We start from the raw sequence: 20,621 nt of genomic DNA on the forward strand, positions 1-20,621 counted from the left end.
CCGGCCAATCACAGACTTCCCGATAGTCTCGAGGGCGGGACAAGGGCTCTATCAGCCGGGCTGGTGATTGGGAGGAAGCAGTGAGAAGAGAGTGCTGTGATTGGCCGTCTCACGCAGCGCCCCCTGCCTGATTGGGTATTGCGTTCCGATGATGTGTGGCTCCTTCCCGTGTTCTGAAAAAACTTGCCGGTAACCTGCAGCGTTCTCTATCGGGGGGGGGCAAAGGACACCAGCGTGGAGGGGGGATATGTGAAGATGTGTGGCCCCTTCCCTCGGTGTGTATGTACCGGTACTTGCTAGTAATCTGCAGCGCTCACAGTATCTATGTTAAAGGGACAGAGGACATCAAAGGGGTCACGGAGATGGGGACAGCGATACCAGAGGGGGGGGGGGGGCAGTGTACACCAGAGGGGATGACAGCAGACACCAGAGGGGTCAAGGGGAAGGACAATGGCAGTCACAAAATTTAGTATTCGGACTATAAGACGCACCAACTTCCCCCCCCCCCCACCTTTGGGGGGAGAAAAAGTGCGTCTTATAGTCCGAAAAATACGGTACTACACAGTTTAGTCAGGTCCTGTGTGTAAGGAGACCTGTAGTTAGAGGGATGTGGAGGCTGCCATCTTTATTTCCATTTAAACACTGCCAGTCGCCTTGTGCTTTTGGGCTTTAATAGTGTTTGGGTCACATAGATAAGACAAGCAAACAAGCAACCAAAGGAGACAGAACACCTGATATGCACAATCATTTGGTAATAGTGACACAGTAGGTATAAGAGGCAAAGGATCAGCTCAACAGAGGGGCATGTAGCAATGTTCAGTAGGGAGTATGCAAACAGAACCTTAAAGGGAACCTGTAGAGAGTAAAATTATTTAAAATAAACACGACTTAGCTGCAAATGAATATTACATACTTACCTCACCGTCAGTTCCTCTCAGAAGCTCACCATTTTCTTCTTACAGTGATCCCTTCCAGTTCTGACAATATTTTGTCAGAACTGAAACATACCAGTTGCTGTCAGTTATATATCAGCAGCTGGCAGTTACAACTGAATATGCAAGTAAATGTTCATGTTTCCCTATGGCTCAAGTGGGTGATATTACAGTTTAACAGTGTGCTGACCAGGAAGCTGTTATGGGGTAATGGCCATTTTTAAAATGGACAATGGAGAATTCCATTGATCACAGTGGACAAATGGGACACAGGAGAGGAGAAAGAGATTGATGAATAGACTACACCGGAGGTAAGTATGACCTGTGTATGGTTATTTTGACTTTTTATTTTCAGTTCAGGTTATCTTTAAATGTTTCTCCCATTTCAGGTTTCCTGCAATAATATTAAATTACTGCTGCTCATAATTAAAGCAAACCGCGTTTAACACCAAAATCAAGTCAAAAATATAATTACTGATAAATACTGTAATGTATTCCAATCCAACAAAGTTAGATATACACCCTATACATAACAATACACATATTCCAATATTACAGTTTCCCACGAATAACTATTGCTATCAGAACTGCCCATCAATGGCCATTTCCTGAAATAATATGTGTATTTCCAGCATCCTGAAGACAGCAGTTACAGGAAAACACGCAAGAGCGCTAAAGTCTGTCATCAACTCCTCAATAATAATGGCGCAGCCCAATATGTATATGTATAGATTAGACAAAAGGCAAAAGTACAAAATGTTTAACATTATTTTTATTCCATGAACTTTTTGGTGTTTGATAGATTGTGTTAGTATTCCTTATTTAATAACTTCATAAAGAGCTACAAAATTCCTTAAAATAAGTTGTCCATGATTAACTTTTCCTTCTTATTTATAAAGTTTTTTTTTTTTTACTATTTACTAGGTACAAAAAAGTTACCATACAGATAAGGTGAGAAAATAAAAAGGAGACAGAACATGTGGGTAAAATAAATGAATGTACTAATCTGTGTACTTAGCAAAATAAACATGATTCTGATTCTAAAACATCTGCATCAGGGCCACTTGTCAGAAAGCCCACTAACCAGGGAAGTGCAAGTCAGATGAAGCAAATACACACTAGGCAAGGTTATTTTATTACATTTTAAATTTGTGTTTTGGGTTGAGCATAAAAAAGTGTGTTATAAATGGAGTAATCTAAAACAACTGTATAGCTTTTTGGCCTACCAGATATGACTTAAATTTTTTGAACACAAAGTGGTGTAGTAAGCTTTAAATAAGTAGCACAAAACTAATGAAATAAAAACAAACAACCAAACAAACTTCAGGTCACTATTTTAAATTCCTGGAACAGTTAGCCTACCTTGCAACATTTGAGCACCAGAGTGGCTTTCCATCCAGCCCAGGTGAGATGACATTATCACATTCTGAGAAGCTCAGACAGACTGTGAGTCTAGAAGGGACTTGTGGTGTGTAACAGTACAAAAAACATTTCTAGCACTAAAATGAGTTATTAAGAATGCACATACTTGTGGAATTATCATAGATAGATGTAGAGTCCTCCTCTGTGCCATTTTCACTCCCTTCCGTTCCTCCAAACAGTGCCTTATAGTTATTATCTTCGTACCAATTGAGAGACTTGATCTTCAATCCACCTCCCTCAGGATGACCACACACTATGCGAGATACGGCTTGATATAAGGAGGTCGGTGAAGCTGTGGAATTCTCACTAGTTAGGAACATGACTTCCTGCCTCATGTCCGACCAACTCCTCATAGTGATAACCTGAATGTGTCAAAGTCAAAGAGCAAAGGAGTCAGCCACTGCTAAAAGTACATCAAGCTCAGTATAGCTGGGAAGTAAAATGGCCGATAAATGACTTGTCAGGTTAAAGGGATAATTAAAACACATTGACAGGAAAAACAAAAACCTACATCTGCTCTGATCAGTTCTGGTACAGTGATGTGTCCATCATATCATCATGTAGTGTTTCAGAGAGGAGAACTTATTGAAAACCTCCTAACACAAGTCATAAATAACCAAGTAGCAATCCTTAATGGTATGGGCATAGTTAATTGAGTGTTAGGGCCCTTCCGCACTGAAAATTGCAATCGCAATTGTGGTGCACTACCATTTTCACTTGTTTGTAAGATTTCAATTGTAGAAAAACTGCTGGAAGTTTTTTTATAGGGAGGTCAGAAAACAAATCGCATAGCACCATATTTGCTATGCAATTTACATGCGCTTCTATTCATTTTACCCAAACACAGGAAAAATGCAGCAGACACTTTGTTTGGGATTGTGTGTAAAATGGATCGCACTGCTCTGTGCAGGGCACTGCAATTACTATGTCAATCACAGTTCCTTTGCGATCATCAAAAAGCATACTTCTATTAATCTTATTTACAATCCAAACAAGCAGCAATCCCTCTTTTTGGCTTACAGGACACTTGTATAATGGCATAGCATGTCATCTTAGAGAACTCTTCTAAACCAGCTATTTAACGGGCCACAAATTTGTGTTTTGCAGACATTTAAATCAGTTCCAGTAAGCCAACAAAGAGAGAGTAGGCTCAGTTCAATAAACAAGGAGAAGGAGAGGAGTGTGAATCCAGACAAACAGCACAGTTTGTTCTGTACTATGGAAAGAAAAGACTGACGTTTCCTCCAGAGCATGAGAATGTTAGCGACGCCCACACTAGGAACGCTGCCAGCTTTATTTTACTGAAGTCTACTTTAGCCACATCAGCAAGTTCAGAGGTGCTGCTTATTTTGTCCATCACTTTTATACTCTGCACCCCAGTGCTGGGGGCCGCCTAGCTCAGGAGCAGCTGGAGAGGAATCCCAATGCACAAGTTGATGCTGGTCTGAGATTTACTGCTCTTATTTACCACGCTACAGCTAAATGAATCAGACCATTACTTCATTACACATAAACAGAGCTTTTTATGCAAACCGAACACTCCTACTAACAGCCTCACTCTGCATCCATTACTTTATATTTTGTTCCTAACCCCGGACAGTGTGGGAAAAGTTAAGGACATATAAATCAGAAAATGTACAGTAATATTCAGTAGCTTCTATCAGACATACTGTGTTTGTTCCACAACTCACACCTCATTCCAAAGACAAAAAAACGACAGTGACAAATTTCCTTAAGGTGCCCACTAACGGTATAATTTCCTGATTGACTGTCTAATCCGATTGTTGCGATTGATCAGCGGTACCAGATCCGATTGACCATACAGTTGTCATTCGGGAGAATGTACTGTTAATGGCCACCTTTAAATGTAAAAAGTGTTGTATATTAGTTCTCAGTAATAAATGGACCCACTGTAAGGAGGGGGGGGGGGGGTCGTTTCAAGTATCAGGTGATCTATTCAGGGTTGTACAGACATGGCAATTTTTTTTATTTTTTAACATCCTGTAAAATGCAGGTAATCAAAGTGGCAGCTCTAATTATATTCTTTTTCATCATTTTACACTGACAACTGAAAATACTGCATTGCAGAATTAAACAGTAAACCGATAACATTTCTGTGTTGGGCCAGTTGGCGGTATTTAAAAAAAGTGTGTAAACGTCACCTTTAAATAAAACTTTTTTCAATGTAGACCACAAGAAAATAAACAGCATTATGCACTCAGTCAAAGTGTATGGTAGATTCACGCTAAACATTTTAAGCTCCTGGTCTCCCTCAGATAGAAGCTAGCTGTTTGCGGTTGGGATAATGAATGAGGACACTCTGTCTAATGCTACACCCTCTAGCTCTTAAGGGTCGATGCCCTATACTTACCTCTTTGGCAAGGTCACCCAGGCTGTGCAGCATGTTGTCTGTAACTTCTCTCAGCACAGGGAAGGATCTTGATGACATTTCTTTCTGTAATAAGCAGAAACCACAGGTCACTACTTCAAATCTCTCATTTTTTCCCCAAAATAATCTTGCTTCCTTCAACACAGACCAGACTAGTCTACACCAGTACTACATTTACGACATTAAATATTCAGAAAGATTTTTTTTCACTTGGCAAAATCAGGTCACTGTTCACTGTCAACACACATGTTCATTTAGGTTATACTGCGCAATAATGTGTTTGTTGCACAATATTATGTTCCTAGTTATTACTCCCCCTTTAAAGGATACCCCAACTGAAATGTGACATAATGAGATAGACATGTGTATGTACAGTGCCTAGCACACAGATAACTATGCTGTGTTCCTTTTTTTCTTTCTCTGCCTGAAAGAGTTAAATATCAGGTATGTAAGTGGCTGACTCAGTCCTGACTCAGACAGGAAGTGACTACAGTGTGACCCTCACTGATAAGAAATTCCAACTATAAAACACTTCCCTAGCAGAAAATGGCTTCTGAGAGCAAGAAAGAGGTAAAAAAGGGGAATTTCTTATCAGTGAGGGTCACACTGTAGTCACTTCCTGTCTGAGTCAGGACTGAGTCAGCCACTTACATACCTGATATTTAACTCTTTCAGGCAGAGAAAGAAAAAAAGGAACACAGCATAGTTATCTGTGTGCTAGGCACTGTGCATACACATGTCTATCTCATTATGTCACATTTCAGTTGTGGTATCCTTTAAGGGATAAGTGGACTGGCAATATATGGAGGCCGACATAATACACACTTCTAAAATATGCTGCTTGTCTCACTTCTATGGCAATTTTAGCTCTGGTCTTTTCCAAGACATGATCTGAAACATCTATGCAGTAAGTAGAGGGGGAGTCAAAGTACATGGTATACATACATTTTCTGCATGATTCACTATGAAAGATCAGCAGATGCTTTATAAATCAATAATAATAATAATAATAATATGCAGAATGGGCTGTAGGTAACCAGCAATGGCAGCCTTCCTATTCTACTTATTACTGCTGCGTGGAAGTAGAACTTTAATTGGTTGACAAGGTGGTGAGTTGAATGCCCAATGCAGATAGTAGTTGATCGGCTACCATATAGGGAATAGTGATTGCAGCTCTTTGTCCATTTGTAGATGTACGCCTACAAATAGGGGTCATGTGGGTGCTGGGATTAGCTTTAGGTAGAGGTGTTAGGCACAGGGGGGGGGGGGGGGTGTTAGGAAGTTAGGTAATAGGTGGGGGGCTGTTGTCAGGCACTATATGTGTGGTTGTGAGTGTGCATGTGTGTGTGGGGGGAGGGGGGGGGGGTAGTGTTAGGCACCGGGAAAGGTGAGGGTTTGTGTGAGAATGGGGGGCAAACAGGTACCGTAACTATTCATTCAGCATAGTTAAACAGCATCAATACAATTGCTACCATGACAGGATTTTTGGCGTCTGCGTTTCCATGTAATATTAGCAGTACAATAGATAACTAAAGAAACCAGCCCTGCATACATCTCCACCCATTCCACCATTGTCTCTCAGAGCATTATTACATCTGCCTCTCCCCTGCTTTGATGCAGTGCAATCAATCAAAAGAAAATTCAGGACTATAATTATAAAACTATTATTTTACAAAGCCAAATTTTAAACAGTGTCACTATTGTGACTTGTCATGCCCTCTGTTGCTTTTTTATATGGCTTTATTCCTTCCTTTTGGAATGAAATTCCAGTCAAATGGTTTTATTTTAGTTTTGGAAAGAGTGGAAATGTTTTATAACCTTTTAAGGCATTTATTTCCTTAACCACGGAATCCTTTGCCCCCTTTTTGTTTTATGTGACCCTATCAGGAGTGAAATCTCCACAACCAGGACCCTGTATATCCACTGTAGATATTTCACCCTACTTCCTGTTCTGGGCCAGGAAATTAGGATAATTTTCTACGGATGGAACCCAGGCAGCAGTAAACCCAACAGTGGTTCCAGTTCTCCAGAATACAAGACATTGGCAGGAATTACTCTTTGAATAAATTCTTTAATAAATATTGTTGGGACAAAAAGAAGCTTTTACTATGTATGACAAAATCAATTGATAGCTATAGTTGTATTCCATTGTTTTCCTCACTGAAGTCATATTTCTTTACTAAATGAGAGCCTATGCAATGCAGTCATCTCAACCCTCTGCTATGCATGTCACTGGAGGGGCCTTGGTTCTTACTGGGATAATGAAGAGTGCAAGACTGCAATACATAGACCAGCACCAGGCAACTGCAGCACAATCTATTTTGCATTTTATTGCTAAACTAAAGAAAACATTGTATATGCATTAAAATATAAACTAAATTGATAACGCATACATTCAGTTAAAGGTCCCAGAACTGCGGCCATAAGCAATGCCAGCATTACCTTTGGTGGAACATGTATAAACTGAGTGTTATGAATGTAATAAAGGGTGGCCTTTGGTAATACAGTTGCAACGTTTTATTACATATCCAGGCACTCTTATAACAAAAGGATAGTACATGTGAATAAAAGGCTTAAAACCATTTTAATAACACAACTGTTGTCCATGACCATAAATAATGTCTGTGCATAAATAATGCTAAAGGTCACAACCAATCACGAGATTTCTGTGAAAACTCATCCATAACAAGCATTGTGCTGTGTTTGTGCTTGACCAGCTCTTAGAAGAATCATGCAATTATTCAGTAGCCATGACATCAGTTCATATTACTGAAGGGAGAACAATAACACTCACTCAGGATATTGACTGAATCGAAGCACAGTGACTTCATAGATCTCTGGAACTTCACATAATAAACTCTGGGTAATGCGTCAAAAGATGCCTCAGATCCCAGTGTACACACTGGAGCTACACCGGAGGGTGGCTGCCCTACTGCCTTAGGGTTACAATGTTTGTAAAGGGAATGGAAAGTCTGTGGGCCACGTGTGGGAGGTTAGGATTTTTTTTTGAGGCTAGCTAAGCATTATATGGTGAAATATCGGTAGTATATTATTACCAATAATAGTATTATCAGTAGTCCGTGCCAAACTCATTAGCGTACATACTAAATGTACACTAATATATCTTGGAATTCAGAAGCAGTTTAGAAATAGCACTACTATTGTTTGTTTTGCATTGTTATACATTGGAACAGCACCAGCCCCCATGCACGACAGTGTACCAAATAGGAGCTATCTACTCAGGATACCGTAGCAAAAACAAACACCCAGAGACATAACAAGACATAGGACATTGTTTATAATGGGCATTCTATGTATTAAAGTGACAGTATCACAATGAGGCTCTGATTAATAATGTAATGCACATGAACTGCTGATTTTCTTTTTATCCTAAAATACAAGATTATCTCTGCCCATATTTACATTTAGGAAATAAGCTAAGATGAGTCAGCAGACCATTACTCAGTGTTTTCAAGTAGAGATTAGCTCACACCATAAATTGCTTGCTATCAGTATAAGCAGAGAAACATTTTGTACCATTACAGTACATCTGGGGTTCACATTTCTGTATCACTATTGACAGGTTTTGGACTAGTTCATCTCTTCACCCCATGAATCCCCCAGATTCTCAGCATGACCTTTATTCTTTATAAAGACACTCCCTGAAAAAGATTTATACAAAGAAGATGGGCAGATTCCCTGTTTGCTGCACACCAATTTGGCAGTTGGACGGAGCAATTGGCATTCACTAAGTGTGTTGGAAAATAAAGAAAACTCTGAGAATACCCCATGAGGAGATGGGCTAGTGCAAACCTGTCGGTTCTGTCAGATTTTTACTACCTACTGTAAGTGACAGCAACATAGGAGAAAAATAATTTGTGGCTCATTTTACTCTGGAAGAAATGTACTTCCTCTTTGTACGTGTTTACATGTATTTTAAATTTTACGATTTTCACGATAGTGGTCCTTTAAAAATGGGGGTTAAATAATTAAATGTCTGTATATTGCATTATTAATTAGACAAACTTAAGTATAAGTACACTAACCCTGTAAATACTGATTCATAATCAAACGGGAAACCATTATGCTAAAATGGTGCTAATGAAATCACTTTATAATTGGTAAGCAAGAAAGATCTACTCTCTGTAACACTGGAGTAATCTTGTTGGAACCAGCTGATAGGAAATTGTGCATGATGGAGTGCAGTTATAGACCCTGAGACTATGGTATGTGTTAGATGGTTTATGGAGCAATGACTAGTAGGTCAGTGTTGTTCCATGTGTCAGCAGAAATCTACCATACCATTAATGTCATTAAGCCACTATGGATTGCACATCTTAAGGAGAATATAACAGTTATGCATTTGAGAGCTTTAATGGCTTTACTGTTTTCTTAAGATGTTATTTGGCACACTTTGCAGTGAAGAATTAGGGCCGTGTTAATGTAATACATGAACTATAGTAAAATGTAAGTTTAAATGGTGAGTTGCTGGAATACTGTCACACACCTGTCTCTGGTATATCTGAACCTGTCACCGAGGCTATGAGGTTATGTTACATCTGCATCGCACAAGACAGGAGGAGGACATGAGCTCTGCATTTTTCTTATCAGCTATACAGTGTGACCTTAGCTGCATGTTCAGAGCTTGTCTGAGTCTTCCTTCTCTACCCACAATGCAATGCTTTCTCCTATCTTACTTTGCTGTGTAACACTATCTACAGATGCAAGTGCTCAGCACTGAAATGGACTTGCAGCACAGCCACAACGCCTCATGGAATGTGTTTACTTACAGCCAAGCAGACTCAGCTCAACACACACACATTGGACACTGGACAAAGTAACAGAAACAGTCTATAATCAGCTGGATTTAATATAGTGAACTAAAAACTAACCTCAAAAACTCTTTTTAAAAATGCTGCAAAGTACCGGAACACTCTATCCTCTTAGAGTAGAAACTGATTGCACATAATTGCACCCGTTGCACCAAAAACAACTCATATATAAGCGTTTCTCATACGTTGTCTCATCTTTTCTTTCAATCACCTAATCTATAAGGCACTGGCTCCTTTCACACTGGGAATCGCAAAGCGCTAGCAAAATTACTCGCTTTTGCAAAGCAAATTTCCAGTGATTTTTCACTGTACAGGAAAATGACTGCATTTTATGATACTTTAACACTGAAAAGGAATCAATGCAAAATCGCAAAAAAATGCAGCATTCACCATGTTTGTAATTTCAGCTAATCACTGGTGATTGCTACACTGTAAACACTACCATTGATTTGCATTGCCAGAGCGCTTTTCCAAGCACTAGCAATTTACAGACAAGCTGAAATCGTTAGTAAAATGTTTCAGCATGAATGAGGCCTTGTGAAGGCTCTACATTTTTAAGTAATCTTTGATATTACTTTTCTATCGTTATTTGTACATTTTTTTTTGCTTCATAAGTGCTGAACATGTATTTTATACATTTAGGTAATTATAACTTTTATTTCCTAAAGCTGTACACTCGTGTGAAAGGAGAACAGCCAAACACTTTCGGACAACACAGTTAATAATGATAGGGCATGTATAATGGTATAGAAAGACCTCTTGTAGAGTCATCCTGGTCATTTCTGTGCATGATTTAAAAAGTACTGTAAACATTATCTCATGATGCGGTCATACTGATGGATGATAATGTCCCCTTAAACAGTGTTAAACAAGTGGAGACATGATGACTGTCAAACCATCAGGAACTGAGATGTCCTCCCCGGCCTGCTTTATCACTAGATGCAAACTTCATGGAACGTTCTCCTTTTTTACATAAAATACATATACTAATACCTGTACAATTCCTGGAATAATATTGTATGGCAGGGATAAGGAACTACAGTCCTCACACATGTTTGGCACAGCTCAAATTAATTGATGGGACTGAATCAGGAAAGGTGAGGTTCATCAAGTAGGACACATTGCTCCATTTCTCTGTTCATCCTAAAAACTGTCATAGATATGGCCCTCCAGAACTGGAGTTTGACACCTGTTTTTTATAGTATACTGAAGACCTCTAGAGTGTACAAGTCATCACATATACTACCTACCGTGATGGGCTTCAGTAGATCAATGTTGGAACGGAACTCCTGCTCCAGAAGGTTGAGCTTGTCTTCGGGAAGGGCGCAGATTACAGCTTGGCTAAACTGCGCAACTTCTGGATTGTGAATGGTGACATACTCTGCCAGCCTGGAACTATTGCACAGATCCTTCATCCGGATTTGAAATCCAGCCACCAAAACCTGAATTTGGAAAGGAAACCATTTTATCAACATTGTAAAATTCTGCTCTTGTTTACAGAAATCTCTAGTGAAATACAATGAGAAAATAAACAGTATTGTAAACATTTTTAAGACTACAATACAGACCAAAAGTTTGGACACACCTTCTCATTCAAAGAGTTTTCTTTATTTTCATGACTATGAACATTGTAGATTCACACTGAAGGCATCCAAAGTATAAATTAACACATATGGAAGTACAGTACATAACCAAAAAGTGTGAAACAACTGAAAATATGTCATATTCTAGGTTCTTCAAAGTAGTCTTTTTTTCTTGCCATAATACAAATTCTAACAGTATATTCAGTAGGACTATCAGCTGTGTATCCCAGAGCCGGGACAAGGTCCTCCAGCACCCAAGGCTGAGACACCAAAGTGCGCCCCTCCATCCCTCCCACCCCAGCCATCACACACTGATTACTATAAGACTAAAAGGCACTCCAGGGCCCCCAACAACTTAATCTCTAGTTATCTGGCTTGCAGTCAATGCCATGTATCCCCTTTTCTTATTTCTCTCTGCTTCAAACAATAAGAGAATGATAGCTGAGTAAATTTTGCGCCCCCTCCTACACTGCGCAATGAGGCTGGAGCCTCTCTTGCCTCTGCCTCGGCCCGGTCCTGGTGTATCCACCTGACTTCTCCACAACGCAACTTATGGTCCCAACCCTATTTATAAGGCAAGAAATCCCACTTATTAAACTTGACAGGGCACACCTGTGAAGTGAAAACCATTTCAGGTGACTACCTCTTGAAGCTCATCAAGAGAATGCCAAGAGTGTGCAAAGCAGTAATCAAAGCATAAGGTGGCTACTTTGAAGAACGTAGAATATGACATATTTTAAGTTGTTTCACACTTTTTGGTTATGTACTATACTTCCACATGTGTTAATTCATAGTTTGGATGCCTTCAGTGTGAATCTACAATGTTCATATTCATGAAAATAAAGAAAACTCTTTGAATGAGAAGGTGTGTCCAAACTTTTGGTCTGTACTGTACATTAAGGAGATACCGTTAATATCCAATTCAAAAAAAGAAAAAAGTTTGCACTGTGTGTGGTAAGAAATTAGATTTTGGGGCAATTCCAAGTGGAAGAATCTCTCACTTCTTCTTCTGACAGAAAGTAAGTAAACTTCTACAAGACCAATATGTGGAGTAGAGAAGAGTTCATGCTTGGTCTGCTTGTTATTGCTGTCCCTCATTTCCTGTCTCTATCAGAGTTCACATTAAAGCCACTGGCCCTGACTTTACTTCTTCTGAGATTTCTCTCATCTTACAGTATATACAGAACATCTTTACACCACCTTGTAAGTATAATAATACTAAGACATGAGTAAAAAAATCGTAATGTCAAGTTTGGGACAACTTATTTTGAATACTTTTTTCTTATGGGTGAGGGCTACACTTTTATTTTATGGATGAGGTATAAAAACATCTGTGAGAAAACTCTGGAAAAGGTGTCCATGGAAGTCCTAGGAAAAGGAAATGAGGTAAAATAAGTTCATTTGGGACACAGATATTGCAGGTTCTCCTAACCCCTTTCTACACTATTGAAATATTCAAGTAAATAAAAAACATCCTGTACGTGGCCTTTCAACAGCAGATACACTACACACCACTACTGAAATATTATTCATTAGCACACTTTTCCTGGACTATGCAAATAGACAATTTTTGGGATAACAACAAGTAGGGTCTTACAACGTGTGAAATAGTTCATTATGAGGTCAGCACTGCATAATCTTTATTATTTAATAGGCCACCACAAACTCTGAAAAGCGCTGCCGCATAATTCGTGCCTACTGCATGGATTTTACAGCAATGCAAGTCTATGGCGACATAGTAAGTGTAAATGCCTGATCGTACGGCGGCGTGGCAAGCAGGTGCAGTGTGACATACTTCCTGTCCAGCAGGGAGTACGTCACTGAGTGGGCGGGGGCTACACATATCACCCTGTCAGAACACTCTGCATGGAGGAATGGTGCATTGCGATTGTCTCGTCCTGGGCTCTCATGCCACAAGAAGATCTGCACCATATGTAAAATTAGCCCTAGACCAGTTCACATTTGGTCAGATCACCAACGGCCAACCGGAGCAGGCAGCGCAATGCCTGCTCCAAGGATGTGTTGCGGTCCAGTTGGAGTCCAGAGCAGATGCGTTTTCCACCTCACGCTTCTGCAGGAAATGGATTTCATGGCCAAAATTATGGTGCAGGTTGTATTTTTGTGTTGCAGACTGACTAATAAATAGGATCCATTCTACTGTCAGCTTTTGCGATTTGGAAAAAGGGACAAAAATGTTTATGTTGCAGTATAAACCAAGCTTATAGCCACTGTAAGTACTATGGTATAATTAGAGATTAGGCACATTGCCAAAACTAGGGCTGCCATCAGAATCCCATAATATGCTGTGGGCCCCATACAAAGTATGCTTCAAACCTCCTCCCTACAGCGATAGTACTGGAGCACTGCTTATCCACTCCTGATGCAGTCCTGACCAAAGCACAGAACTACAGCTCAGGCCACCAAAATATAAGTCCATTCACCTAAATTGAGAGTTTGTAGCTCCCTTATCCAAAGTAAAGGTTGTGACTGGATGTGGGCTGGAAACATTGTCATATAGATCAAACAGCTTGAATCCCAGAGAAATACAAGCATCAGCTAAATGCTGTAACAAGCTGTCATCTATAAAATGCTGAAATATCAGATTTTGTTGGATACAGCCATTATTATAACATAACATAAATATTCTTCACTGCAGTACCTGTTCCAGTTTGAGATCCGCATTCATTATCTCCTCTACTACAATGGGAGGCATGCTTATGTTGTGCTGAAGAAAAGTTGTAAATTTCTCATTATCCATTAAGCAGTCCCTAAGCTTCAAGCCTGTAGGAGACAGAAAATAAGCATATTTATATACCGACCATAACTGCTGACAATACCCATGAGCTGAGAGATTGTACTGAAATTCTCCCTAGAGAAAATTAATGAAGATGCACATGATCAGGTGGACCAAGTGATTTATTTGTAAATATCTGATTGGCTAAATGTGATCATGTGATCTTTCACACTTCCTGTGTAGGAAAGGTCACAACCAGACCAATCAAAAACGTATTATTCAGTTGATAAAATCGATAACATGCATCTCCATTAACTCTCCTCATGGAGAATTTCTGTTGTATGTGCTAAGCAGAAAACTCTTTTGACTGATATTTTCCACCTACTATTGAAGTGAAAGAGGTTATGCTGTTAGCTGCCTGTTGACTAACCATCTACTAGCTAACTAATCAGCAGCTAGTGGCTTTGACTGGTCATGCACGTACAGCCACCTTGACAGAGTTTAATCCAGAGTGTGTACATAGCCCTATTCTTGATAAAATCTAAATACCATGAAAAAAATAAACATATCACTCTTTCACATTATAAAAATTACATTAAAAAAATACTAAAAATAAAAATAGTTAAAACCTTATACAAATGATGCAAAAGTTTATTTGTAATTGAGTTGAATTACAGAATGTCAACAACATTTCCATCTTGCTGAATGAGTAATTGTTACAGAGCAGAAGCCCTTGTAAATTTTTTTGTAACACCTGGACTAATCCAGTAATTTTCAGGAGCTTTTTGGCACTCCCATCTGACAGTCTATGTTATTAACACTATGGAATGGAGTATTTGTGCAAAATAAAACAACAACAAAAAATGCAAGTGAAATTTAACAATATTGGCCATCTACAATATACAAAGTTGTATTTTCATTCTGAATGAACAGTATGCCTATGCAGGGAGGGGTTGATAGACAGCACCAGTTTTTAACTTGTATATCTGGAATTCTTTCAGATATTTATTTTCTGATAAAAAGTGTTGTTATTACGAATAATATTATCCTGCGTATTATGCTTTTGTGATTGCCCAATGCAGTAGACGGTAAATCAGAATTCTGACAACAACCTCTCTTCATGTCTAAGTATACATGATCGTATGTATTTACCATGTGTAGCAGTTGTGCAACCACAACCACTGACTCCAGTTCACTACAAGTACACTACAAGTACAGAGTCACGGATATATCTGCATAGGAAAAGGCAGACCCTAATTCTCGTAAATGGCAGAACAGGCTTTCAAAGCTGATAATAATTATGTACAGCAGACTTGTAAATATGTTATCTAAGGCTGCAGCCCTGTGGGTAAGATATGTTTGCATAATTCACTGCTGACAGACAAGCCTGGAAAATAGTATTTAGCTTACAAGGCAAAAATGCATAATGAAAAAGGAAGCGGTAAAGAACATCCTTGTATTATTCTGAACATCCTTATGAATCCTGTGCCGCAGTAGTAAAAGTAAGCATTGTAGAGCACCAATAATTTAATGGGCTGGAAGCATTTGTGAAATTAAGTTTATTACTTACACAATAAACAAGGCTTTCCACACAAATCTTATTATTGAACTTCATTGATCAAAAGTATTAGCAAATGTGTGGCCATACTGGCTTAGCTGGAGCAATAAGGCCTCTTTTCCATGAGCAATTGAACTGTGTGTTCAGCAAGCAGTTACCAGGCAGCAGTGAGCAGTTACCAGGCAGCCTAAAGCAGTTGACAGGCAGCAGCAAGCAGTTGTGAGAGTTTGAGAGGCATTTCACTACTTATCAACTGCCCGTGGAAAAGAGGCCTAAGAGTTGATCACCTGGTTAATCAGTTTACGGGCCATTTCACATAGGGAGCTGAACTGTGCGCACAGTGAGCAGTTACCAAGCAGCAGCGAGCAGTTACCAGGCAGCAGCAAGCAGTTGTGAGAGATTTCGACAGTCCTTTCACTGCTTAACAAATGATAGTGTGAAAGAAACAGGCATTTATGTAACTTGCTACACCACGAGCCCGCAGTTCACCATGCTTACTGCTGGCAGACATGAAAAAAAACACACCGCACCAACTGCCCTTATCTATAAACACACCCACTAACAATGTGATAGGCTAATAGGCTAAAATGTTGGTCAGACAGGAAACTTTTAGCAATGACATCACACTGTGGGATGTGTTTCACCTCAATATTAGTCACAAATATTCCCCTGATCTATTTGAGAAAAAGTACACATTTCTTGTGGGAAAAAGGGGTATCTACTTCTGATTGGTATGAAATTCAATCCTGGGTTTAAGGTCCTCTTTAATACCCTAATATCGCATTGAGCTTTACTTACAAGTCCAAACATGCTTCTCTGACATGGTGTTACCAAGGCATCCATGGGATAAAATTCTAAAAACAACTGACATGCTTGCAGAGGCATATCTAGAGGGGTGCAGGCATGCTCTTGCCATGGGCACCACAGCATCAAGGCAGGCGCCATGCCTGCCACTGTGCTGCATCGCTATGCCTGCCCCTGTGACTCAGATTTCAGATCAGATTAATTCTCTTATCTGGGGAACATGGGTACTTAATTTATATATGTAGGGTGCACTTGGCTTAGTGTTAGAAAATAGGACAGAGAGGGAATAAGAAGAGATATTTCCAAAAAAGTAACTTCAGCAATATCCTGAGCAAAAAACATAGGCAACCATAACACATGTACGCGAGACAGGATTCTGTTTTTAGATGAGAGGGGGGCTCTGACGGGGGGGGGGGGGTGGGGGGCGCAATTTCAGTGTTTGCCATAGGCCCTATATTACCCAGATACGCCCCTGCATGCTTGTCAGATTCTGTGATGACACTATCCCTTTATACAGTCTATGCGATTAAATGTGACACGCTTCAATATCACTATGCCTGTCTATAAAATGTAAAAGTAGCAGGGAAGACATGACCTGTATTTACTCTTCCAAACATATGAACGCACTACTAAAGGACAAGTCTGCCATAGATAAGCCTTTTATAAGCCTGTGCCCTAATTCCCATTTGTATATCCTGTATGACACATAGTGATACAAGTATTACATAATCAACATATTACAATAAAATCAAACAGGAGGACAGTCTCTTGATTAAATAAAATATGAGTCCATCAGTTCTGAAATCTACCCGCACAAGTGACAGCAGACCAAAAGTAATATGCAGCTCCTGGCACAAAGTCAGTTTGGCTGGCACATGTACTAGCTAAATACCATAAGGAACGTTGCTATTTTCTGACTGGATGGCACTGTAGGGTTATTCACGGTCACTGAAATCTTCGGCGTACATCAGCTGCAATTTTCCTGCAGCCCTTTTTCCCACTGCACAAGACTGGACTGATTTGTATGGATGATCACAAGTTACGTAAGTCTTTCTGCTTAGAGATAACATTTTTATTCTGGTGACTGACTCCATAATCTCTCATAATAAAAAACAAAGGATAGTCAGTAATAGAAGGACGCATGGGGATGTTCAGGCTTTCATATGCCTGTGTGCTGGCAGTGTACGGAAGTGTTAGAATGTATTCATGACAACTCATAACATTGTGCCTCTTACATTACATTACATAGACATGACGTTACCCAAGTACTCCTTTGATGATTGCTCCTAGTGAATGTTACACTCAGGAACAGGGGTATAATTATAGGCGTGGCAGTCCTAGTGGCTGGTAAGGGGCTTTAAGTGGAGGAGGGAGGTCCAGGTCCCTGAGGAGATTTTCTGCCAGTCAGGCGGTGAGTATTGGACAGGTACAGAGATACAATGTCCAAGTTGCTTTGTGCTGTGACATTGTATGTAATTTAATTACATATTATTGTACTGCAACTGAGCAGTCTCCATCCCAACACTTTTCCATGAGTATTTTAGCAGTGATGGGCATAGATGCAACTACTAACAATGAAGGAAATGCATATTGTGAATGTGAATAGAGAAAGAATTATTTCCTATTGATTTTAGCAAATTACTTAAGGTAGTTGAATTGAGTAAGCTTTTCCTGAGCAAGAGAATAGAAGATAGAGGAGAAAATTAGCGTTCCTGTAGACCTGACAACACTTAAAACAATAAATAAAGAAATGCTTTGGTTTTGTTAAAAATATGTCTTTGGTGCATAAAACCCTCCCTAACCTCTCAATATTCCCTAATGTGGCAAGCTGGGCAAGTTTTGAGAACTTTCAGATCGAGTGAGAAGGCTTTGTATTGTGTTAGAACCCCTCTGTATCAGTTATAGTGTTGTCTCCTCTGTAACAGTTATACATTTCAAATGTTGCAAAAAAAGAAGAAGAATGTTAAATAATCATTTGTATACCTCCCTATCAATAAATATATTATAGAATGTTTCATACACCGGTGCACAAACAGTTAAAAATTTAGCCCACATACTCCATGCTAAGTAACTCAAAACCTTAGGACATATTTGCTGTGCTAACCAAATTCTTCTACCACTCATTAGAAAGGTCATCAGAAGGTGGTTGTTGGGGCAAACCAAATAGACAACACATGAACTCAATACATACACCTCACTGGAAGCATGGATCCATGCTAGCCATAGCAATAGAGTATTGCTTAAAGGGTACGTAAAATAGACCACATGCTTCAAATGATTTTAGCAGTGCAATTATAAAGTGCATTTCAGACATTTAGGTCTTAATTGAAGTACGGATAAGGATTATTAAAAACAAAAACAAACTATAAACCTGTATTATTGGTATATAAATAAAAATGATTCCTCTATGGCCTTTCATCATCTGGGAGATGGAGTTCTACAACACATATCATGTAATTGCTGTTGTGGTTAGAGCTATTTATATTTGTGTCACCAAAATAAACTGGAAAAATCTTGAAATGACAGTTCCACCAGCGACTTCAGTTTACAAAGACTAGTAGTTTAGGGTGGGGAGATCAGTGCTTTGAAGCTGCAGTTGGGAGGCAAACCAAACAGTGAGCCACCTCTGTTCTTATGGTCAGCCAACATGGTAATCAAAAAGTAGGAATAAAACCACTTGCAATGTGTGGTCTTAATGCAAAAAATACTGCTTTCTAATGATAATTCCTTCCCATCTAGTAGTATGGGTACTTTACAAGTCCTTTAAAACTGAATTTGATGCAAATGCTAATATTGTTTAATCTAGTTACGTATTTATTAAAACAACAAGAAAAAATTATATATATATATATATATATATATATATATATATATATATATGTTTTAAAACATCTACATATAATTTGTAATAGTATATACAGTCTATATATAAAGCATGCGGAGAAGCCGCATGTCCCGAGAAGATATGAAGCCTCACTTTTATGGCTGTGCTTTATTGTTCTTCTTATCTCAGTAAAGGTCAGAGAAAGTCTTTTTGGTATGAAATCAACTCAAATGACATATCGGTGGTAAGAACAGTTTGCTGTATGTATGGCCTCCTTAGGATTAATTAGATTCTGGGGCGCAACTAGAAATCACTGGACCCCCCTGCAAAACTTTGTACTATTCCTTGAGCAGACACAGTCATTAACACAACTGTGCAGAGAGCAGAAAGCTTTTTCAATCCGTGCCCTTATTTGTCAGTCTCTCAGGACAGGGAAAATAAACTTCTCCTCCTATGGGCCCCCCCCCCCCCTGCAGCTTTCCCCCCTCATGCCAACCCCCCCGCCTCTTCATCCCTTGCATGGTCTATTGTTACGTCCCTGAATGGATTTTTTTAACTAACATCAAAAACAAAATTTGGAACTTACGAATTATCTCGTCTACCGAATTTGCCTGCCTGCTATTTAGGGTAAATGATATTTACTTCCCTTTGGGAATCTAAATAATGTTGGAAAGCCGAGAGTCTTGGCTCCCTTTCTGAGTCACGGGGTATTGAACGAGGGATGTTCACTCCTTTTGAAGCGGTATTGTCACCATAAAAATCAAATTTCAACAGCAACTGGTCTGAGTGTATTAAGTGATAAAGATGCTAATCCTGCATTCAAAACTTGCAAAAACTTTTTCTGCTGTTATGATTTGGAGTTATCACATACTTAAGGAGCACTGGCCCTTTAGTAGTCAGTGCCAAACAGTTGCATGCTGGGGGTTCTTTTTATCTATAATATATTCCTCCTCTTCCATTTATTTACCTGCCTAGCTGCTTATCCTCTGCCTACTTGTGTTTAAAAGCAAGGCTGAGGTGACTCAGCGATTGGAGAAGAAAAGTGCAGTTGCTAGTATTCACCTCAGTGGGAGTGTCTGAAGACTCTGGGAGGAGGGCAGCTAATGAATATACAATGAGAAAGAGAAGGGGGGGGGGGAATCAAGAGTCAGGGAGGATATGATGTCAGTATTGGCTTAGCCAAGATGGCCACTGCCTAGAATAGGATTTTCTGCTTTTCCTTTATAAAATTCACAGGAATCATTACGTGTATAGCACAATACATCTGTTATGTAAGTAGAACTAGTATTTATCTACTTATATGTGTGTTTTTTATTTCTAGGTTAGCATGGGTGTCGCTTGTTCTTTAAAGTGACATTCTCACTTCACTGGAATCATTGTCTTATTGCCTGGGCTGCATGCTTGGCTCTTGCTTCGCTTGGACAACTTTTTATTCGAACTCTAAGTCCACTTAGTGGACATTGCACACCAGGACCCTTGCCCACCCGCTGGGTTTTGGGCTGGAAACTCGGGTTGCCAAGTTAGTGCTCCTGGCAGTCAGGTG

The 20,621-nt window shown here is 39.5% G+C and overlaps 1 protein-coding gene across 4 annotated transcripts in view; it reads right to left on the reverse strand.

Annotated features, from left to right (window-relative positions):
• Positions 1-20,621, reverse strand: part of ABCA1 (ATP binding cassette subfamily A member 1) — a 154,886-nt gene that overhangs the window by 66,256 nt on the left and 68,009 nt on the right. For all 4 annotated transcript variants that reach the window (XM_068234425.1, XM_068234428.1, XM_068234427.1 and 1 more), the window contains exons 6-9: positions 13,818-13,939; positions 10,826-11,017; positions 4,726-4,809; positions 2,461-2,716 (exon numbers count right to left, since the gene is read on the reverse strand). In XM_068234425.1, coding sequence (XP_068090526.1) covers positions 2,461-2,716; positions 4,726-4,809; positions 10,826-11,017; positions 13,818-13,939 — 654 coding nt within the window. The remainder of the gene's footprint in view (positions 1-2,460; positions 2,717-4,725; positions 4,810-10,825; positions 11,018-13,817; positions 13,940-20,621) is intronic.

This window comes from Hyperolius riggenbachi, chromosome 1 (genome assembly GCF_040937935.1).
Source record: "Hyperolius riggenbachi isolate aHypRig1 chromosome 1, aHypRig1.pri, whole genome shotgun sequence".
Classification (NCBI taxonomy): Eukaryota; Metazoa; Chordata; class Amphibia; order Anura; family Hyperoliidae; genus Hyperolius; species Hyperolius riggenbachi.